This window comes from Rhopilema esculentum, chromosome 16 (assembly GCF_057945365.1).
Source record: "Rhopilema esculentum isolate cy_ngs chromosome 16, ASM5794536v1, whole genome shotgun sequence".
NCBI classification, from domain to species: domain Eukaryota; kingdom Metazoa; phylum Cnidaria; class Scyphozoa; order Rhizostomeae; family Rhizostomatidae; genus Rhopilema; species Rhopilema esculentum.
The window spans coordinates 12,308,066-12,331,205 of NC_142830.1; the positions used below are offsets into that span (position 1 = coordinate 12,308,066).

Here is a 23,140-nt window from a genome sequence, read left to right on the forward strand (position 1 = left end):
TTCATTTGTTTTATTAACATATGAAGAAAATTTTTGACGAAGAAAATATGTTGCATAATAATAAGTCTGGATAGCCATAATAGGTCGGGAGAACCCTCAACAAAACGGTTTAAATATGGTGTACGGTCTTCACAATCTGAGTCACAAAATGAATTTGAAAAAGAAAAACCATGAACATTTACTAGAATATGCTTATTAAACTAGTATTTGTTTTTCTTCATTTATTTTTTTTTGCATCTCATGATATTACAATGCTATGTTTCCTAATTTTGTGCTTCCAACAAAGATATGCTTTTTTCGCATTGGACAATATTTTCTTTGCTACTTTGAACAAGAATTATTTAAAATAAAACATCCGAGTAAGATAGACAGTTTTAAATATCAAACTTTTATTTTTTCATGCGCCTTTATATAGCTTTCGCGTTTCTTCTATGCTGAATACCAATTTTCGCACTGCTTCATGGGATACGTTGTCGTTGGCTGGATGCGCTGATTGAGCTTTCTGAAAAACGGTCTAATTTTCTGAGCATTTTGGGTAGACTTTAGAACCCCGTTGTAAGGAATTGCTACTCGAATTCATCTCACCGGCCTATCTCATCTGAGTACAAAAATCTGCCTTCTTTGGGGGCACATCGGATATATATCGGCCCTTCTTTTCTGTTAATAGCTTTCACATAGCATTCAAATACTAAGCACTAAGATTTGCAATCTTCTTAATTTCTAGTTTTTACAACTCCTCTCTTTTGTTAAAAATTTTTCAACGCCTTTTCTCTCTCTTTTTAGCTATGAACTTTCGCAACCGAACACCGTAAGAAATTCTATTGACAACAAAAGCAATTGAGTAGCCACGCCCATACCAGACTAGTTATCGAAGTCTTCAAGGCTGACTAATGAACATATTTTCTGGTTTTAGGCGTGACGCTTCTTTCTTATCACTTGCCATGTCTGACATTCTTTTTAATTGATTCATTTCTGATAAATACCCATTGACCCATGTCAAAGTCATTTCTAGAGAAGGATTACGACTGTCATGACCAACACAAATTGTGACACGCTTTTGTACAGATAATGGTTTGCCGACAATTCTTTAATCCATCACTGAATTTTCTCAAAATGGATTTTTTTCAAAACAATAATACAATTTTGGTATACCTGCATTGGATTCCCAAGAGACCGGTGTTTCTATTCCGCCACCCGCCATTTAGTCGTTAACCTTATATCTTGTCTCTTGAGATTTAAGGCACTATTATCTACTTGAATAAATAAAAGTACATTAAACTCACATACTTTCCCTTTAGTCCAGATTGAAAATTATTTTCGAGAACTATCTTTTACTTCTTTTTTAACTATTTTTCCAATTTTCATTAGGTAAGAGTAAATTATTCAGCTTTGTTTCAAATATTCTCTGTGCTGTTTTTTTTGTAGATATTGTCTTTCAAACTTTTTTCAGCTTGCATGAAAAGATATGATAACATCTAATGCTATGATGTTGCAGAATTTATAGAGTATTTTGCTGAAAAAAGCTGGTTGTTGGTTCTATAGCTGTGCGGGTCAAAGATCACACTCAATTGCTTGCTGATCCACTTCGAATGAAACGAGGCCTGGAGCCGGGTTCTTTCTGCATTCTTTTCAATAAACTACAGCAGATCTGGGTATCTTTTTGCAGAAAAATGTGGATAAACAGTCTTGTAAATTGTTATGTTAGTTCTACAATACAATAAAGAAGACCCGATGTTATTTCTTTCGTGGCCTAAAGGAATCTAAGTAGGATAAAGTTCGACTTCGGTGTAGCATTATCATATTTGTTAAAAGTGGAATGAGGTTTTCCTTAGGAGGAATTAATTTTATCTGGAAATGAGGAAGAAACAAAATGTTAGAAACGTCGGATTCGTTCTTACTGCAAGAGCTCTGCTAAAATTGGCATTGATTTGCGCAATGGCGATCGGAGTGTTATGCTCGCACTGGGACCATCACCATGAGCATGACTTTGAGCATCACGATGGCCAGTACCATGAACGATTTGATGAAGCAGCGATCAGAAATGAGGACGAGCGGCATTATCATCAAGAAGAATATGCCGAGTATGCCACAAGGTATGCACAATATGGATGCCATTAGTTGGCATTGCATTGCTTCTTAAACGTATTTACAGGTCCTCTACCATAATGTAAAACCTGTTTACGTGCAGGCGAGAATCAAAATGTTGCAGTTGAAGTAGTAATTACATACCGTGTATGAGTATAGGAGATATTTTACATTAACCTTCATAGTGGGTTGACAGTATCTTTATAAATCATTGGAAAAATGAGCAGCTATTGATTATTAATCATATCTGGCAAGGGCCTCTTTGATCTGTTCATAACAGTGAATCCCTAGGAGTAAGCAATGTCCAAATAATTTCGTCATAGGAAAGTCCACATAGCTTGCCTATTCTCCCATTAGTTGCATTAATTTGTGTTATCTTGGGGGATTAGAGTATGGGGAGACATGAAACATTGGGTCAACGTAATTCTAGAAGCTTTGAGCACCTGTCTGTGCTTACTACGATTAATCTAACCATGTTGCAGGTACGCTGAAACTACGAGGGAGCATCGCCATGACCATTACGAGGCTATGAGGCGGAGTGAAGAACAACTACATGAGAGGCACGAAACACACAGAGAAAACCACTGGAATTCACGTGCCTTTATACCTAAAAGTAATTATTTGTCTTGTTTCATTTATATTGTTTTAGTTTTGCTTGCCTGTGACCGTAAATAAGGTTATCGGGCAAAAACACAGAAAAAAGGTTTACACAACTATGAATTCGGTGTGGCTTAGCATTTCACCGAAAAATTGCACTGTCGTGGGTATTGGCAAAGATTGAATCGGATTAAGTAACAAGCTGTCTTCCTTTGGTTAAGCTTTTCTGTTTAAGAATCTACTTTGCCTGACAAATATACGGGTTATATTTTAAAGGGCATTGCCTAATGGACAATCTATTGTCAAAAGGAGACACCATTGGATAGCATCAAACACCAAGTTAATTCTCAAAATACACATTGAAGATATGAAAACTGTTTGGATAAGTTTCAAAAGCACTCTGGCTCCTGTAAAAATGGGTTCTTCTTTGTGGAAACTGTACCGAAGTACAATTATCTAATGTATTCCTTGGGTGAACAAGCGTGATAACTAAAATGAGGTGCCCGTGACGATCGTGTGAGGCCCTGACGGTGAAGATATCAGAGATACAACCTCCTTGTCCTAGATCCTTTTTTGTAAGAGCCTGACATATTTAACATACTTTGTGCCAAGGCTCATTGTAACTATTTTTTCCTTGTGGTTGATGTTCTCATTGTTATTCTTCTTTTAACATTGATTTTTCTTCATTTACTCGCAATAAATTGTTTCGAAGACCACTAGAGAACAGTTTTGCATGGAAGTTTTTATTTTCTTAAAGCGAGAGAAAATTTGCAAAAATACTGTCTACCATTTTGTTATCTGAGGCTATAAATGTTCTTACGGTATTCTTATTTTTTATCAAATCGAGTCTCTTTTAAGATGGCTTTAACTTCAGAAGATTTTCGTATTACACTCACTGTTGCACCGTATTTTGTTGTCTTCAATGTTTGAGCAAGGATTGCAGCACTTAGTGTTAGCCAATCTATCATAATCATTATAGCACTGTTTATGTAAATAGTTATTACCTTAGTGTAACACATGGTTTCTAGTTGAAATGTTGTTGCCAGGCAAGTATTAAACTTACTCCATGAGCCTCTGTTTCGCTACTGCCTCACTTGACGGACGCTACAACAGAGTCTGTGCAAGTCGAAACAGAGGCTCATGGAGTAAGTCTAGGCAAGTATATATTTTGCTTGTTCACAAGCTTCTTTCCATTCGATTTTATAAATGTCTCGTAGATTCGATTCTATTTTTGAGATGTTAGTCAAGTAAGGTCAAAATTCTCTTGGATCCTACAGAGAATCAGAGAAATGACTACTTGCAATACATCAATGTAATCAGTGACCTTATGCCTGAGTAATCAAAATGATTTCCGGTGTTAATTTGCAAAAGAACAATTATAAAACTAAGTTAATAATTTGTTTGATATTACGTTTGGATTACGTAATAGGATAAGACGGTTAGAATATATTCAAAATTGCTGGAAAAGAATCATTTGGTGACTGGCGTGTGATTGCTGACATCAAAATACAGTACTGATATCAAACAAAATTGAATGCAATAAGATTTTGGTTGAGGTCCAATCTTTAAAAGAGTCGGAACGTTCAATTCCTAGGATTCGCAGTTGGAATCCAGCTTGAAATTACTTGGTAAGTAGTTTTGAGATAATTTTCGAATTTCTTTACTTTGCAGATGCAAAAAGCCGTGTCTTGGATGCAAGAAGAGCCAACAGATTTTTAAAGATTCGGAGATTCGTTCGGTAGCGATGAATTACGTCGCCTGATCGTTTTTTAAAACTTTTTATGCTGTTAAAGTCATCAACGTCAATTTAAAAGTACTGAGTGACTGAAAACTAATACATAGATTATCAACGTGTTTCACTATATCATAATAGCACTAAATAAATTCTTATACTGACATGCAGTGATTTTAAGTAAGGCAATGGTCGGGACGCTGTCCAAAGCACCAAACAGTTGGGCTTTGAGCATCTTATGTCAATCGTTAACTTTTTCGGCATTTATTTTACATAAGTGTACCCAGCAGTTGACTTTTAGAAGAACGTATAAACTTACGTATGCACTTCACTTCCTGAGAATTTCTAAACTTTCGTCTATCAGTTTCGAATATAATTTTACCTAAGAGGGACGAATTTGACATTTAATAAAAACGTTTTTCTCAAATTGATGCTTACAGCTAACATTTATCCGCTGAATGCTAACTTCAAGGCCTACGTGATATTTTGGACAATATGTTTGCTTTAAGGTCCTACCTGACATTTTGGGTTATGTTTGTTAGCTTTAAGGTCCTACCTGACATTTTGGACTACATGTCGGCCTGGCTCATCTGAGATCTTGAACTACATGTTGGCCTGGCTTTAAGGTCCTATCTGAGATCTTGGACTGATTGTTAGCTTAAAAGTCGTATCTGATATTTTGTACGCTATATTAGCTTTAAGGTCCTGCTGCACGTTTTGGAATATGCTAGCTTTAAGGTCCTATTTGATTCTAATGCCCTAGAAGACATTTTGGAACATCATTAGGCCCTGCAGTCATTCTTCCCCGTCTCTTTCTCGTAATATCCTGAACAAGCCCTTTTTTGTAACTGTCCCATTTAAGGCCTATTGTGTATTTTTGGAAAGTCTGCATTCTGCTGGGGTACCTCTTCATAGCCATACTGTTTATATAGGTGAAGAAGCTGCCTCTTTGTTGGGCTTGCAAGCTGGATTTCGGAATTCTCAGGAACTCAGTCTAAAAATAATTAAGAAAATTAGTTGAAAGTAACAGGAATATATTTGCATAAACTCTTTAATCCTTTACAGAAGTAGGGTTTCTTGAAGGTCGTACAAAGGTTTATCTAATTATATTTGTGTTCTATACTCTGTTTTTTACAAGTCCTTGATGCTTTAATGAAAATGTCTGTTAAAATAGAGCTCTGCATACTTTGATGTTTAGGACAAGACGATTATATGTCTCTACGTGAGTCGAGTTGAAAACTAGAGGCAATTGTCGTGTTCTTATGTCTCTGATGCTATACTTAAGATATAAGAACATGCTTGCTATTCAACAAATTGTATCAATTTCAATGAAAGTGGTCAACTATCGAACTTAATCTATGATCCTAGCATGCAAAACAGAATACATCTTCCCACAGCTAAATAAACAGCTAAAACAGTAAATATCATTTACCTTTGTCACAGTAATAACACTGCTTTTTCCAATATCTTCGTCAACCCCAAAATACTGTCCCTCTTTCAACGACTGTATTACCAAATACAAATTCTTAAATCTCTCGTATCTTCCATCGATTTTCATATTCTTCTTCACCTCATCTTCTTCGTCAACTGAAGCCAGGCTAATTTTCTCTTTCCCAAACGGCAGCCTTTCTACTACCACTGGTATTTGGCGAACCACGTGACAGTTTCCAGACATAATGAAGAAAGAGAAGTCTTGGCTCTGACGCATGTCTTTGATTATAACCTGCATTTAAACAGAAACAATGGCTTATCCAATAAAGAAGGAATCATAACAGTTGTAAACGTGTGAAAAACTTTTAGGACGAAATTTGCAATAAAGAATGCGAATTGAAAAGGAAGGCAACTTCAATCAACAATACAGGTTTTCGATTTATGAGACTTTGCAATGGTAAATTAATTGATAAGCAGTGCAATGGTAAATTGTGGAAGGCCTTAAAACCTCTGGGCCTAAAAACAAGGTTTATTCAAAACATTGTTATTGATATTTCTTAATCTTTCCAAATACTCATCAGGTTTGGTAGCTGCCTCTCTTCACTGCCCGATTAAAAAGTCATAAAAAGTGCATTCTAGTATTTCTTTAGTTTCTAGGTCCGTTTGGGTGCACGGTAAATCCAGTGAGAGCGGGATTAATTTGTACATGCGTGATTCGCATGTCGAATGAAGAATAGATTTCAAAGCAACCTGATATTTCGCAGTAATGCCTTCTAGCCAGGTTTAATTCTGCAAAGTAAACAAAACCCCCACTTGACTTGATATCTACTGGACTGTACAATGTCAACTAGTTTGTTGGCAGGATGCATGGACTTCTGTCGCCAAAAGTGTTCTTTGCTGCGCTTGTTTAGAAAATTTGGGGCCCTGACCCCGGGACAATTTGGTAAGGTTTCAGCTTTTACTTTTGCAAATCTAGAAATATTCACTCCATTACTTGGATATCGTAGCTTTGAATATGTGGGTTTTGTGGCCTAAAAGTGACTGTTTAGGCACTGGAGTATCGTGACAGTGCAAGGAGATGAGGTGATGGTTTAATTTTCTCTAAAAAGGCATCTTCAAGAATTTTGATCGGTATGTAAGCTGCAGAATGAGGGTAAGGGTGGAGGTACTTTGTTATGCCTTCAGCAAGTTTTTGAGACCAACTTTTTATTTATTTATTGAAGAGCCCTAATTTTTCGCCAGTTCAATTCTGCACTCTTCACAGGGGAATTGTACTCGTGGAAACTATGACCTTCTTAATGTATTTTCGTAAGAATTAGGCTGAGCATGTTTTGGCAAATAAAGCAGGAGAGAAGGCCAGCATGAAAATAAAAAAGTAGAAAAAAGGTCCTGGATGCTGCGTTCAGAACATTACATAAGGGTTCAATTCTGTCCATGTACCTACCGAATTTGCAGGATATTCAACGATTTTTGATGATGCGTTGAGCAGCTTGATATCACTTTGAACCCACTTCTCAAACAGATCCAGCGATTGGAGAAAATTCATTTTTCGCTCCGTCTCGAGATGGTAGCTTCTCCGTAAAACCTAAAGGGTATAAAGATTGGTTGTTTCAAAAATTCTTGGATAATGCCAATATGTTTAGCGTTTCGTAGGCGTTGGAAGAAAATGCGGACCAACTTGTACGAAATAGCTCTCTTTGTTGATTTTGGCCTCAGTGAATTACGGTTAGATTTGATGGTAAACCAACAATAGGCATATCAAATAAAAACTGAACTTAATCAATTATGCATTACTTGGTTGATATTATATTTGGCCCAAACTCTTTTAAGCTCTTTAGATGGTCACATTTTGGCCTAAATCGGTTAAGAAACAATCAAATTATTTGCTGTGGTCGGAAAAAAAGTAAAAGGGGCCCCAGGGCAAAAGTAGTGGCGGTTTGGGTTAATTGTGGAGTGAATGCTTCAAGATTGAACACATATTAGAAAGACACCTCACCAAGTTTTCTAAAATAGTTCCATTGAGATTCATAAAGATTGTTTGCCCTTGGTTCTGAAACCACGCAATGTATTTTTTAAGAATCGCTTATTTTTGCAAGGTAAACACAATACCTACTTTAGTTCGATGAATAACTTTGAAAAATATGAAAAAGCACCTTGTCCACATCATGAATAAGTGCCTTTGCATATTTCCAACACCAACCAAATAGTTTGGACATATGCAAAGTATTCATGTTATTTTATGATTTATCATCAATTTTGCAAGTTAACGGACTAAAAATCCAGAACCGTTTTCCTTTTACAAGTTGATATGAAAATTTATAAAGTTTTCGGGTGTTACATTCATGTGACAAGAGAATGTGAAGAAAATATGTAGAAATGTCTGGAATTACATTTAAAGCAAGCACATCAGCCTTGTAACTTTGCTAAATTATCATCTTTAGACAGTGACATCAATAATAATGGTTGTAAACTTCTATAAAAGTCTGCCAACTTGTCTAGAGCCCCCTCTCCCCACACCAAAATGTGCTCCGGCATCAAAAAACGCAGTCTGCCCCACCTCCCCCCTCCCTCACCTATTTGCTGCTTTGCAGATATGTATACAACCTGATTTTATCTCTACTTTTGCCCAAAATCTTGCACCACCAAACGTTGCGAACAATGGAGGGAAGAGCACATTTAAGGACCGAAATTGACCACAAAGTGCAGCTGCTTGACAGATCAACTTTTAGCATTGCATAAAACTTTCCCGCACCAGATCAATTTCTTCCAAGACTTTTAAAGTAAAGTTATGCTGCAACATTCATTGAGTGCATATGATGGTTTACTGGTATAATTCATTCAGATGGATTGCTTACCTCCTCAATGTCTGTATTTTCAACTCTTAAAAATTCACATGCAGTTTTGCAGATTATTGAGGCTGTTTTCTTTGAGCCAGACATTGTTACGATTTCTCCAAATGAATCCCCGATCATCTTCTCTTGTAGAACCTCAAAATTTGATTAATCGATAAATCATGTTTGAAACTAAAAGGGCTGAATTCTCTTCCTATTAGAACTGCAAAGCAATTATTTGTTGAACAAAGTGGACAGATGCTAGACGAACTGTGAAAATAAAGTATGTTTCGCAGGTTTTATCAAATAAATATCAAAATAAAAGAGCCTCATTCCTCCTGAACTGGAAGATTTAAGACGATGGTAAGGTATTGATTTAATTTATCAAACTGATAGAAAGATTTGTAATTGAGTTACGAAATTCAGGTTCTGGCCCTTTTCCTTAAATTTCTGTACTTGCTTTCAGCACTTTCTCAGTTAAGACTCGTGAAAAACGAAGCTAGGTAGGCCTCACCAGGCAAAGAAAACTCCCCTTCAGCAAAATATTTTATCTCTAGTTGAAATTTTGTCGATTGCAGTGCTGATCTACCATGTTCAAAATGTACGAGAATACTAAAACACAAATTTGATACAGGCACGACCATGTCCCTGCAATTTTTACACTAGATATGCGTCAGTCTTCCTCGAACAATAGTCTTCATAAACAAAATAATCGCCTCAAAGTTCTTGTACTTAAATGCGACTGCTTTGAAAGCAAGAGCTCTTTCGTGGCAACTGATAACAAGCATACGTGGGATTTCTGGCTAATACTCTTCAACTAAAATTTGCAAATGAAACGAAATCTAAGAATGAATGAAGCATTCGTCAGTATATATTTCGTGAAGCTACCTGTTCTTAACTTTGCCAAGTTGATCAACTCAAGAACAATCTTTGGTGAAATATCACTTTAATTGCCAATCTCAAACAATTTTTGAGCACCTTAACGTACAATTTCTTTATCTCAAATTCATGATAACGAAAGTTTCGTCGAATTCTGTTCCATGCTTGGTTCCAACATCGCCTTCCCTACTTGCTTCTTTACGCGCAATATGTAGAATGGACTTGTGTTATAATTCTAAAGGACAATTACAGTTTTATTTTGAATTTCTATAGACTGCAATGTATAGATAATTTTGAAAACATACCTGCTTGATAAGGCCACCACGTTCTGACGTTGAAACTTCGACAGCTACTGTCCCGTTGATGATAAAATAAAGCGATGAGCCAAACTCACCTAAAAGAGCAAACATTTGCACCGCATGGCTGATAAACATGATTTTGCTAAAATCAATTCAAGACAACGCCACGCTTTTAATAGGCCTATTATTCGCTTGTTTGAAAGAGCACGACCCTTTTATCTGATACACTTTCTGAAACACTGGCTTTACAGTTATCTTAAAAACAATATATTCTCTTATTTATAAACTGACCTAGATGACATGATTCTCTGAAAATACGGGTTATTACATGTAAGGGAAGACTGTCGCCAATAGTTGCCGAAAATGGAGTTATCTATTATTTATCTTTGGGTGGTGTTATCTTTATACTGTTAAACTTTCCTATGTATAACAGCCATGATCTAAGAATATCACCAGAAATTTTTTAACCTGGATATTTGACACCAGTAATATCGTATATAATGTCTCGGTTGTTGCCTTGGCACTCTTTGCAGGGTTATATTTGAGAAGGGACCCTGTGTTAGAGTAAATTACACGCTCGTTTTCTTAGAACAACTTTATAAGAACATTAGCCTCAGAATTGGTCAAACGTTAAGAAAAAAAATTTAAAAACTAGCCGAGGCATAGGTACTGTAAAATGTGATTTTGAACAATGTTGTAAAGCTTTCTAAGAACACTTCATCTGAAAAACGGGTGATTTTTCCATCTAGGGGTGCTTTGTCGAAGCTTTTATGAAAATCACTACCTTCTCTTATCACCACAGCGCCACTTTCATTAGCACAATACTGCACCACCTTTGCTAGTTCTTTCCTCACAATATGAGAATAGGCCGCGAAAGCGTTTGTTCGGTCCACTAGATTCCAGATAAGTCCAATATCAGATTGGTTTCTTTCCTGTCCAGGTTTTACCAATGCTTTTCTTGTTCGCGTTGTTATTATGCCTTGGGGTAACGGACGGGCCTTGAATTCTGTCGAAATTAATTGAACTCTATTTAGAACGCAAAACCACAGTAGAATAACAAAAGATAGCAAATTGGTATTTATAAAGATATACTTAACCCAGATTTACGGAGCAGGGAGGCTGGGGGTTATGATCCCCCACATCTTGTCTAAACTTTTCTCCACTTTTCTCAACGCTCGCGGTGCCTTGCTTGTTGAAAAATTGTTTCGTGCTTACTCTGGTGAACCTACACGCTCAAAGTAATGAGTGAGAAGAAGAGAGGATATTTTAAAGTAGGCTGAGCGACAACAGCGCAAGTCACTTCAAGTTATAATTATTCAATAAGAGGCTTGTGCGATTGAGTTTTAATTACGAGAAATTGAGTTTCGAGAATATTTGAATTGAATCTAGTCCAAAATTATGGAACGTCTCTGTAAAGCTCGCTTTAAATGGGAATCAGTGATCATTAGGCCTACTCTAAGTTCCCTCTCGATTCTATGGATATAGATGTTCTTTACCAGTATTCAACGTACAATTTTTTAAATAGGTGACCTGACTAAACATGTCTGAGATTGCATCCTCCAAATTCATCGGGCTCTAGTACGTCGTCGCATGTAAAAAGGGGTATCCTATGTGCAAAGACGACTTAGTCGAACCGTAAAAAATGCGTACTAGAGTTGCTAACACTATGGTTTGTCCAATAATCCCGTAACAGGTTTGCACTTCTAGGAATTGCATGTGTGAGCAACCTAAACCATTGCTTGAGCAAATTCTTCTGAGGCTACCCTTTTCATTCATGAACACTGGGGCGTTCTAAAAGGAGGGAGGCAAGCGACTGCTTTTTACAGTATTCTGTTAGAAACCTGCACTTTCTCTAAATTCTCTGCTTGATCGCAAAATGTTGAACTACAGTCGAAGCCCAGTCGGATTGCGCTTATAAAATGACTCCTTAACATTCTACATCATTCGTTCAGCAGATCCACATCTACAAGATTGTAGCCATTTTTAACCTGCCATATCAAATAGAAATATAAATGGGCCTGTATTGGTTCCTAGCAACTATTAGTCTAGAGTTCTTAGTGAATTGGCAATAGGATGCTAGAAAATGTTTACCCTAGAAAAGCGTTTTCGAATATATTACCTTAATGTATGCAATAAAATGTACCTACTGTTTATTCAAACGTATTCCCATTCTCGTGTTTACATTGTGGCAAAAGAAAGCCATAGTAGAACAATTATATTAGGAAAGCAAAAGCTTTATGCTTCTACAGTTTTTAACATATTTTTTGCAGTCTTTTACAAAGAATTAACGGAATCTTTAAAATTTTCAGATAATTATTGTTCAAAATTGCGGTTTTCATATGCGTATTTTAACTATGTTAACGCGGACACGCAAATGAGCTCACAAACCATGACGATATTGTCGGCACAAAGTCCAAACGCTGCGTTTACTGACCTCCATTCCAAAATGAAGCATACAGGAGATTTTAGATTAAGAAAAACAAAGAAAATTTTACATGCGTCTATTTGCTCCCAAGTTTCTAGACATGTAACCCCAGTCCAATATGAATGTGTCGTAAAAAATACTGCATTGCATTTTTACAAGCAAATTAAAATATAATTATTTCTTTGTACAAGCTATGGTAATCTTTGTACAAATATTCGGATTAATAGGCTGTTGTAGGGCATTAAGAACAACAAGAAAATTATGGAAGAGATTTGGCCTTAACATATTTCCGATTGACATTGGGGCGAACCTCTGAGTAACCCTACTTGGGTTGATATCATCGATTCTGTATCTCGCTATCCACAGACCTTTCTCAAAAATGGACTTCAGAATTGAAATCATCGTTTTGAAATTATTCTTCATGGTCTTTGAACAGTTCGGTCGCAAGTTTTGAATATTCAGATATTTCTTTAGATTTGACCGGAAGTTGTTGCTGTAGTGAAGTAGGCATACAGCAACAAATTCCATTGAAATTAATAGGAAAAGCTTAATTTTGAAAATAAGATGATTCGCTGCCTGACGGCCCAAACAACATGAAATTTACGGCACAGACTAATTTCAACATGAAGATTCCCCAGGGCACTCAGCACATAGACATTCGGTGGGGTTAGTTCAATTTCTTGGGTCAAGTGCTTACCCAAAGTGATATTTTTGGGTACTGCAAAAACAATAAATAAAATTCTGATAATTCTAGGTATCAAATTTAGAAACACTGATATTCTTGGGTTTTTGTGAGATTTCCATATCTGAACAAACGTATTGTTCATCGGCTGAGGTTTTTTTACCCACTGCAAGTCATGTGACCATACTCTTTGGAAGTTTCTATGCTACAGCCATGTGATACTATCTCTTCTGAAATTACAATTGTGATATATTTGGGCATAAAATATAAGTAGAACTCATATTTTCGGGTCTTTTGAAAATGAGCTGATATTTTTGGGTGGCCTGTAAAATTCTTGGACTGACACCCCCGTATGTCTATGTGCTGAGTGCCCCCACCCCCTCTGGAGAAGATTCTACTTTTATGATCCATTTTTGGCAAATACGAAGATAAAAAATTGCCCGGAACAGAGCTATTGGTTGAAATCTCATTGTATTATTTTTGATTAAAGTATGTCTGTTGCTTAGTTCTAGGTTTATGTAGACGAGAATATATCATTCTTAACAAAAACAACAGGTAAAAATGATTGGAATTTGTAACAAGCCAAGTGGAGGGACCCTGCGTCTTGCGATCATAAAGATAAGAATCGATATGCTCTTGTTCATCAAAAATATTCTATGCTTGCGATACAGCTTTAGTTCATTAACAAGAAAATTAATCTTTTAATATACAAACAGCGTAGCATGGGAAATTGTTCTGTGTTTCTATGATTGCTGAAATGTGTCTTCAGAAATGCTAGGTCTAATTGAAGGAATGATTCTGGGGTATACAGAACATCAAGAAACGGGCAAACACTTATTTAATCAAGTGCCTAATGCTACTTCTAACCTGAGGGGCAATGAAACCCATGAATTTTTCCTTCTTCATAACAATTTTCTTGCAATATATTTTCTCAAATTATTAGCGGCATTCCAACCTCGCCTATCTTCAGTTTCGGTTGCTACGTTGGTACGCATGCGGGAGGCTATAACAGTCAAAAACCTCTGCATTAGAAATTCCTTGCTACATTAGGTCTTTCCAAACGTATCATATATTAGCAACTCTGAGATAACCAACCGATACGACCATTAGGCCGTAAAATACATACGCTCTTCAATATCATCGCTCCTTTCCATAACTGTAATCAAAGGTCGCCATTTACTGAATTTTGATGCGTAATGAGGAACACTAAGTCTTGATTGAATAAGTTTCCTTTCCTTTTGGCCTTTCATCCTGAGCTTTTCATTCAGTTTCCAAACAAAAAACCTCGGATCATGCAGTAATGCTTTGCTTCCCCTACCGAGAATATGCCTAGGTGGTCAAGGAAAAATCTCTTCCTGCAAAATCAATCATTGCCAGAAAATCGATATCAACGGTGATCTCTCATTTAAGGTTTAGACTTCTATTGTCTGGGAATTCCGCGAAAACCATCAGGCGTTTCTGTGAGAACCTGACCAAAGCACCTCGCGGACACTAGCTCGCAAATGTTAACAACGACTGCTCATGAAAGCATGGAACGATTGTTGACGTAAAGGACGTAAATTGCCCCTATTAATGTTATCGTTGTTCATGATTCCCTTCTTGACCAAAGTAGTGCTTCAAATCTCGGTGGTTTTCCACAGATAATAATCTTTTCTACTGATTTCATTGTTTATCAAAGTCTGTTTTGCAAATATGTGCGATTATTACCACCAATATTATACACAAAAGACAATTGCATTCTGGCAACACCGCGATTCTTTGATCGTTGTAAAATCTTGTTACGTTATGGTTAAAAGCCATTTGATTTCTAAAGAGATAGCTTTACGCCGTTGTTTAAATCTAATCAAGCTGTACACATTGAAACAGTCTTTTCAGGGCGAATAAAACGAATAAAACATCCGTTAAACATTACCAAACATTTTTGTACCAACGCTGTTGGACGATGTTTAATGACCAGGTGAAACGAATCAAACAAATGTCAAAACATCTGTGATGGTCAAGCGCTGCCGCGCAGCTTTCTACAGTTGCTGCGTTGCATTTGCCAAATTTCAACCTACTGCGCTTGCTTGCGTAAAACAAATATTTTTAGGGATGGCCAAATGAGGAATAACGAGATGTTTTACGAAATGTTTGATGGAAGTCAAGTTTTGCAAAACATCATAAAACATCGTATAACATCGTAAAACATTGTGGCAAAACGAACAAACATATTTTATGCAACAATGTTGGATGGTATTTTATGCTGATGCTAATCGTTTGGCCAGGGCTTAATGGTTCCACTTTTCGTGGTCTATTGTATTTTATGATAATTCCTGTTTATACAAAAGTGGTGATTGGGTTAAAATACCTCTGCAAGCAAACCACCCCATACATAGTTGAGTTTTGACCCCTCCACCTCCCCCTCCTGCGCCAAATATTTGAACTTGAAGCAGGATCAATGTGAAATTTTCACTCACCTTTCGGATCAAACGACACAACTTCAAAGTTTTTATTAACTGTGATATGAAAACTTGGTTTTGAATATGGTTCATTTTCCAGGATATTCTCCATCATCCAGCCATTTTTAACTTTCTTGGGACAGCCAGCCATTGCATCTGTTGGTATCGACAAATATTTACAAAAGAAGTCACATCAATGTTCTTCTCATGATGCTCATTTTCCGATGAAATAGGCCTGACATTACCGTTTTTACAATGAAAATTCTCTCCTCTTTGTCTTGCTTCCTCGAGGTTTTTCATCTACAGGTAAAAAGTATACTTTCGATTCGGCTACATGTCTGCATAGCCACAAGCAGCCCACATCCTAGAGGTAACTGAACACATAACATTGGGTTCTATTTATGAAGAACATGGTCTTCCAATAGAGAACTCCAGGATTCGAAGCAAGGCGTTTGCTTGCTGTGGACATGCTAATACTTTACTTCAGCTTTGAACTATAAATAAATTCCAATTTTAATTCTAGAAAAATATTTTTAGATTATATCAACCAAACAACCTAATTTGGCAATGATATTTTCATTCAACATTTATTCGAATTTTCTTATCAAAATGCGGTTGAAACAACATAGCTATACCTAATCTTATCTTCCATAAAATCTCAAAGGCCTACTACGTTCGTTTAGATAGTACCTATGTGATATATGCTTATGAAGACGTGTTCTTTGCAAATCAAGATTTGGAAGTACGTCATCAATAAACCAATCGAAAAGAGTAAAGAGGAATAACAATATTAGGCAATGAGCAGTGAGAAAGTATGGCAAATCAGTGACGTGAAATGATACTGTACAACTAATTCCCTTATCTCTATTCAAAAATGCACTTCTTATCTGTTTTCGAATACCAAATGCTTGATAAGGAGTTTGAAACGACGCCTTGTTCTCTTTCTGGGTACCGGACTTACGCAACCATTACATTATCACATCAAGTGATCTTTCATGATAACTTTCTGTTTTGATATGCTGGCAAATATATCCTCTGAACTACAGGTGGTCACTGTTGAATGTTCAATCAGGAAGCATAGAGTGACGCTGATTTTAGGAACAGTATCTACGTAAAGAATAACTCGTACATGTGTTATATTAACCGAAAATGTCTCTTTTAGCTTGTAGAAAACATTCATTGAATAAGCAGCTGTTGCATAAGCCGTGAAACTAACAATTATACCTTCAGCACGAGGTTAACGGTATACTCTAGTACAGTCAAAGAAACTATATTTCAAGAAACTCTTGGAATGGTGGAACTTTATCGAATTGAAATTACACCATTGCAAAATTTGACAAAGGAAGCATTGCAGCTTCTCTGAAGCTAGCATAAACAAAAATAGAGCTTGAGCGAAATTGACAAGGACAGTTGTATTGATTGCGCGGCTTCCCGCGGGACAGTTGTACAGAAGTTAAAAAGCTTGGCAGACTCAAGCATATTTTTACTGTAGCTGAATTACTTCGCATGAAAGGCTTGGCAATGGGAAGGAGGCAGAAGGCAATGGCATTGGCGAATTAACAAATTTTACGTCACAATAAATAAGCATTAATGTCCAACAAAAAACGTTTTTTCTAAAGACTTACGAAAAAAAGTCATAAGTCACGGCTTGTCTATTTGGTAAAATATCGCAATTGTAATGAAGCAGCACTATAGACTGAAACTGCCCTCCATTGAAGATGGCAATCTGATATCGAAATTCGCACGACAGGACGGCCATGACATCTATAACTCAGTAACGATCGAAGAAGAATGGACCGAGCAGTCGACGTCTGGAGAGAATTCAGGCAGTGATGATGTCAACACTTCTCTTTCATTGAGACGTTGTAGGAGGAAGAATGTGCATACACTAAAAGGGATAGCAAGTGCCATCCTTGCACAGAGGTGTTGGGCAAAAGAAGTGCGACGAAAATGGGAGACTGAGCTTAAGGAGGTATCCAATACAAAAGAACAAGACAAGCTGTCAATCACATTCAATGCTAAAGGTGAAAATCATTTTGTTTTGATGTCAACAAAGCAAGCTTACATTTGTCATTATTTATTCTAGTTCTGCTTTTACTCTGTTACCTGTAGTAATATTACAATCAATAAAAATCTCGCCCCAGTCTTCAGAGTGCACACCATTTCAACGGCCCATGTCACTACAAATAATATCCGTTGCATCTGCAGTACAGTAGTTTCGTGGAACTCTAATGACTTGAGTAGCAGTCTTCCTTTCAAAGTCTTTGAGACAGTTCTAACTGACGTCAGTTTCAGTTTCATTTTCTTTAAATCCCACTACATAGAATTTATCACAAAAATCCAACAAATAAATTAGCTAAACTGCAAGAAAATAAGACCAAGTTACAGAAAAACATACATCGGTTGGTGAAATTATTAGCATAATTAAAGGAAACAAAGAGAGTAAGACCAATTGTGTGGAAGGAATTTCTTAAGAAGGAGCTCTCTCAGTAGGCAAGCTAATCGAGGAGAACACACGTCACCAGACGTCACCATAAAATCGAACCTTATCTTGAGCTATCTCCACTGTCTTTAGGGGCACTGTTTTCCCTAACTGGAATTGCTTAACGTTTGCCAATGTCATCATGAAAGAACTATCTTATATCAATAGCAAAGTTTAATAGTAGCTTATGTAGAGCACACAGCTTCAGAGGATACATTGGGTTCAATATGCTTGATAAGGGCGTAAAGGATAGATTTGTGCATTGCTAATATCATCTTGGGTGTTTTTCTAGCAGATATCTTCTCTCATGTTTGTTTTTGTTAATGAGATTCTCTTTTAAATAATAGTCTATACAAGGCTTATTATAAGAAGTCGTGAAAGTGAGAGGTTTCCTGAAAGTTTTACATGGACGATTTCTTTAGTGTAAATAAAATCAATTTTTTTTAACGCAAACAGTCTTCGAGCCAATTGTTTTGCGGGTTTATATCTATCATCTAAAGCATGGACTAGTTCTTCATTTATGATGTTTTGGTCAAGATCTTCAAAACCCAGCGAAATTTGTAACAGTCAAAGGGACTACTTTTGCACAAATGATAATGTTGATACTCAGCGATACCAGACTATCAGTGTTGATTAAAATTTCGGCTGCAATTACTTGAAACAGCTACTTTGCAAACTCTTTGCGTAAATAAACGATGGTAGCTTGGTTGGTCAAAGGCTTGGAAATTTGTGTATAGTGTAAATATTGGCTTTCAATTAGGGACAAGAAGCAGATCCTAATATATAGCAACACATAGTACAGGGCGTGAAAGTTTCTGATGCCCTTAAAGTTTCTGATGTCTAATGTTGTGTATTTAAAGCTCTATTTCTGTTTTTCTTCTTTTAAAGCTTTCAAAGCGCATATTCAAGCTTGTGGGGCAATTTCCGAAGAAATGAGAAGAATTCTTCGCAAATTTTCAAAATTCAGAACAGATGACGAGGTTAAGGTTATCGGGAGACTTGTTAATCGCCTCAAGGTGTTTGAGAAATACCCGATTATGGTTAAAGAAGAGCTTGGAAGGATTCTTTACTTCGACGTATTTGAGGATGGAAGAATTATCACAAAGCAAGGTGACATTGTACTAAAATAAAACTGTGTCCACTATTCCAGTAGTCAAAATTCGTAAACACGGTCACGTTACAATCATTTTTTCGAGACACTTCCTCAAGTGTTATATTATTGTCATATAAATTAAAATTTATCATGCAATGTGATCCACCTTTTTTAACGCTGTTTAAAGTTACAATGCTTACACAGACGAACTTTTATGGCTGAAATATGATGACAATGATATGACAATATATAACTGTGTAAACAATACATTATAAGTGCAAACAATTGTAGAATTAATTGCTGGGAGTCAGTTGAGTTTTAAGAGTCTAGATAGCTCGCAATTCAAAGAATACTTGTAATCTGACTATGAAAGCTTTCTTGCCAGGCCAGTCTGGAATCTCATTTTACTTCATTGTCACCGGAACAGTGCTGGTCGAGCGGATTGAAGTAGACAAACAAACCGGACTAAGGCATATACAGGTTTGTCCAATTGTTCTATGTGCACACTTTGCCAGTTCTGTTATTAATGAAATACAAAATGTCTTTTATTGACAGTTAAGAGTAATGAAAAGCATCACTAGATAAGAAACATGTATTGTTCTTTTCAATTTCTTTAGGGGTACAGAATTCAATCTTGGATATTGTCGAATGATGAAAATTACCAGCAAGCACACTTCCAGCACCTCTAAATTACCAGCGTAGCCCTTTGACATTCCAGCAATATCAAATTGAAAATAGCAAATTTCATACATTGAAATTCTATAGTTTGCTTTTAGAGAGTTGATGAGTTAGGCCAAGGAGACTCATTTGGCGAGCTTGCATTGCTGCATAGTAACACAAAGAGAGCTGCCTCCATGATTTGTCGCGGACTCTGCGAGTTTCTTCGCATTGATCGAGGCGAATTTGAAGATGTGAGTTATTTCATTTAACAGATCTGAAGGAACATAAGGGAATGCTTAGTATGATATCGGTAAAGGGAAGGTTTCAAAATCATGTGAATGTATCTAAAAAATTTTCAAAATGGAACAGCAAAACTTCTAATGGAAATGCTGAAAATTTCTTAGGAAAAGTTGGACTTTGTTCGAACGCGGAAAATGGCATTAAGTTTGCATTTCATAAAAGTTTCCTCTTTACCCGTTCAATAACGGCTTGTAACTACATAAATATGAATGAATTATAAACTACAGTTTCAAACTGCTTTCTGTCATAAGCATTCGATGCCGTATTGGCAGTGTACAAGCCTCGATGTATAGATTAGAAAAGTTTTACGTTGCAACTCCGAGTTTTATACTTAATGCGATCATCAGATAAACAGGAAAGGGTCTATCTCAGCACATTGGGGTACACCATTAATTATGGGAGCTTTTCCAGTAAAATTTTTTGTCATCTAACAATCGAGGTATCAGAAGATAGATAAGATAAGCTTTTAAAGCGATAAAGAATATTTTATCGCTTGAAGTCAATAGAATATGATGGAAGGTGAGTTATGGCCTTTTTCTTGTTATAGGTTCTTCAGAGATGTCGTGAAAAAGAATGGAGTCAAAGGGCGACTGTTCTTAGTGAACTGAATGCTCTTTCTGGATATTCTCCGAGAGACTTGATGGTTCTGAACAGTAATGCGAAGTATGATTCATACCCACCGAATTCGGTATGCGACAACCAGACGTAGAATATATATATATATCTAAGGGAACCTTTAACTTAAGATATGGGGGTGTATGTAGCTGATAAGCAAGGGCGCATGCGTAGCATGAGCGATTAGGCACTCCCTTGACTTTCGAAAGGACTCCTAAGTTTCTGAAATACTAATACTTGAACAAAAGCTACACTCCAAATTTCAAATGGCAAGTGGCAGATGCTTCATATATGCCCGACACCCCTTTTCACTCACCCATGTCCAAATATAAATTTTGTTCAAGGGGCACTGATAGTGATTAAGCCTTCTACCCACTTTCGAATACCCTCTATCCCCTTAAGTTACTTGAGGTTGAAAGAATTGCTATCGCCCGTTCATAATATTGCAGAGCAGAAAAACACCGATACTGCCATGGAGATTTTCTATCTTGTTTTTTTATGTAGATAGATACAAACATTCATTTAAAATTATACTTGACTTCTTCTTTACCTAGATCATTCTTGGTAGCTTGAAGCAAAGACCGGACAGAGTATTCTTCGTTGTGTCTGGGACATGTAATGTTGTCAGGCAACTGATTGTCATAAAAAGACAAGCGACACATAAAAAATACAAATACATACTTCCTTCGCATGAATTTATTTTACGCTACAGAGCCGGGGAAACAACATTAGACAATGCAAGTGACACTTTGGAAACCCATTTCCTCATCGTCAACAAACTAACAAAAGGGGATGTTTTTAACATACATGATAGTACACATGATGTCTATTATATTAGCGAGCAAAAGGTGAGTAAAAGAAACCAGCAGATTAATGCACCTTTCTTCGGGGCTAAATGCAGGGCTGGATTAAGGTCAAATGAGGTCATGTGCTTGTTACGTTATGGCCCATTAGGCTCTGAATGAGGTAGCTCCAGCACTCATATCCAGCGGGATTTTGAAAAAGTATTTGGAAGAAAAATTGGACCCCAGGCTAACGGTGCCTTGCCCATAAGAACACCTTAGCACATTGGTAAATCCGACACTGGCTAAATGGAGTTATAAGATAAAGAGATATTGGCACGAAATTTTGTTTTTATGAATTATTATTATTATCCTTTGTACTGGAATTTTTCGAAAATCGGCACAAAAATTAAGAAGACCCACAAGGGGGTTTTTAGAAAGATAGACTGTGCAAGATTTTATAAAGACCTCGTTATGTTTCTAAAGCTGGGAAATGGAACGAGAATTACTAGTCTCAAAACTAAACCTTGTAGAAATGTCTCGAAACTAGATACTTCTTTCACAAGGTTAATTTAAAAAACAAAAGGACGGCAAGAGAACAAAAAAGTAATTATTCACAAACGAAACCAGGCTACTTTCGGATCAAAAAGCCTCCTGTTTTTAGGACCAAACATTTGGGATGGTTTGCTAATACATTACATGAAAATATCCAATATCTAAAACCTTATACAATAAAGAGAGGGGCGAACTTTCGGTTGTAATGTTTGTAGTTAGCAACTAGCATATGCTTTTCAAATAGATTTTTATTAGTTAAATTTTTAATATTATATTCCTTTTAACGCTATAAAGATGTCAGTTTTAAATCAGGTAATAAACAAACAAACGTATTACCTTGTACATATTTTCGAGTTTCTGCTTTTTATAGACTGACGTCATCCATATTGCAATAGCATCACTTGCTAGGCCAATGGAAAGTTTCGAGGGAATGAAGGAGCAATTTGCGAAGAGGATTCCAAGCAGAGAGGAAGTTTTCAATGACATGGTAGCTGAAGTCAAATGGAATTGCTTCAAACGAAATTTGGCTAGGCATGTTATATCGCAAAACAAAAAGAGGCAAGTCATATCAAAGAAATCGCCATACTACGATCAACCAGATATAATATGAACGATATAAACGTTTTGTTACCACCTTAATTTTCATGTATTTAAACATAGATCATAAAAAAGCAAGAAAATCTATTCATTGTGTCCATCAATCTTAAATTTTGTCCTTAGAAACTGAAATCGTAATAATGAAAGGTGAACTAAATTGTTTTTTACAAACTGAAAGTGATGGAAATATGGAGAAGAAATTCAAATAGGTGTAGAAGGTAGGAACTTATGGAAGAGCCCTATTTTGTTTACTATAGTCATAAGTCAGGACTTTCACTGATATTACGTCGTGTTTACTGGAGTTGTAACTGACATCAGGCATCAGTGTTCCAAGACTTTTGGCAGGCATTGTACCTATTAATAAATGTGTAGGTTAGCCAGTTTTATATATTTTCGTTCTCTTTAATGGCAGAGTATTTGCACCAAAAACAGAATTTTATCTGGCAGAAATTATGGGTTACATAAATTTGCATTTACATCCGAAGTAAGCCAGGGCCTTTTAACCTATTAGCTAGGGGCCAATTGCCCCTGCAACCCAAGTGGCTTTCTATTATCCCCTTCTTTATAAAAGCAAATGTCTGCCCCGTAAAGGCTTTGAAGTAAGCAAAGCATTACAATAAGATATTTGTTACGTGATGAAACAATTTTATGACCAAA

The 23,140-nt window shown here is 36.5% G+C and overlaps 3 protein-coding genes across 5 annotated transcripts; 2 read left to right on the plus strand and 1 right to left on the minus strand.

The window, feature by feature from the left end:
* Positions 1-99: 99 nt before the first annotated feature.
* LOC135682071 (uncharacterized) lies at positions 100-4,490 on the plus strand. The gene is made up of 3 exons (XM_065196795.1): positions 100-2,093; positions 2,568-2,698; positions 4,354-4,490. Exons 1-3 carry the CDS (start codon positions 1,855-1,857, stop codon positions 4,422-4,424), a joined length of 441 nt encoding a protein of 146 aa, XP_065052867.1. The 5' UTR covers positions 100-1,854; the 3' UTR covers positions 4,425-4,490.
* Positions 4,445-15,856, minus strand: LOC135682069 (cyclic nucleotide-binding domain-containing protein 2). Of its 3 annotated transcripts, XM_089113043.1 has the most exons (8): positions 15,418-15,856; positions 10,639-10,860; positions 9,861-9,949; positions 8,701-8,832; positions 7,290-7,430; positions 5,847-6,137; positions 5,153-5,408; positions 4,445-5,116 (listed from the first exon to the last, which is right to left on the minus strand). In XM_089113043.1, the coding sequence occupies exons 1-7, from the start codon at positions 15,548-15,550 to the stop codon at positions 5,166-5,168; spliced, it is 1,251 nt and encodes a 416-aa protein (XP_088969169.1). In that variant the 5' UTR covers positions 15,551-15,856; the 3' UTR covers positions 4,445-5,116; positions 5,153-5,165. The 3 variants fall into 3 exon arrangements, with proteins under 3 accessions (XP_088969169.1, XP_065052864.1, XP_065052865.1); XM_065196792.2 differs by having other exon boundaries at positions 4,445-5,408; positions 15,418-15,854; XM_065196793.2 differs by lacking the exon at positions 15,418-15,856 and adding an exon at positions 14,088-14,901 and having other exon boundaries at positions 4,445-5,408.
* On the plus strand, positions 8,855-23,095 carry LOC135682068 (uncharacterized). The gene is made up of 8 exons (XM_065196791.2): positions 8,855-9,039; positions 16,562-17,423; positions 18,770-18,991; positions 19,360-19,454; positions 19,751-19,885; positions 20,482-20,622; positions 21,104-21,397; positions 22,257-23,095. The coding sequence occupies exons 2-8, from the start codon at positions 17,078-17,080 to the stop codon at positions 22,494-22,496; spliced, it is 1,473 nt and encodes a 490-aa protein (XP_065052863.2). The 5' UTR covers positions 8,855-9,039; positions 16,562-17,077; the 3' UTR covers positions 22,497-23,095.
* The last annotated feature ends 45 nt before the right edge of the window (positions 23,096-23,140 follow it).

Bases quoted from the DNA above. Each gene is read 5' to 3' on its own strand.
- LOC135682071 (XM_065196795.1), top strand. From the start codon at position 1,855: ATGAGGAAGAAACAAAATGTTAGAAACGTCGGATTCGTTCTTACTGCA. The intron at 2,094-2,567 runs GTATGCACAATA...ACCATGTTGCAG, and splicing joins TATGCCGAGTATGCCACAAG to GTACGCTGAAACTACGAGGG. The intron at 2,699-4,353 runs GTAATTATTTGT...TTTACTTTGCAG, and splicing joins ACGTGCCTTTATACCTAAAA to ATGCAAAAAGCCGTGTCTTG.
- LOC135682069 (XM_089113043.1), bottom strand. From the start codon at position 15,550: ATGGCTGGCTGTCCCAAGAAAGTTAAAAATGGCTGGATGATGGAGAAT. The intron at 8,833-9,860 runs GTATGTTTTCAA...TCAAATTTTGAG, and splicing joins GTGGTGGCCTTATCAAGCAG to GTTCTACAAGAGAAGATGAT. The intron at 7,431-8,700 runs GTAAGCAATCCA...TATACCCTTTAG, and splicing joins AAAATACAGACATTGAGGAG to GTTTTACGGAGAAGCTACCA.
- LOC135682068 (XM_065196791.2), top strand. From the start codon at position 17,078: ATGAAGCAGCACTATAGACTGAAACTGCCCTCCATTGAAGATGGCAAT. The intron at 18,992-19,359 runs GTGACATTGTAC...CTTTCTTGCCAG, and splicing joins AAGAATTATCACAAAGCAAG to GCCAGTCTGGAATCTCATTT. The intron at 19,455-19,750 runs GTTTGTCCAATT...GTTTGCTTTTAG, and splicing joins CCGGACTAAGGCATATACAG to AGAGTTGATGAGTTAGGCCA.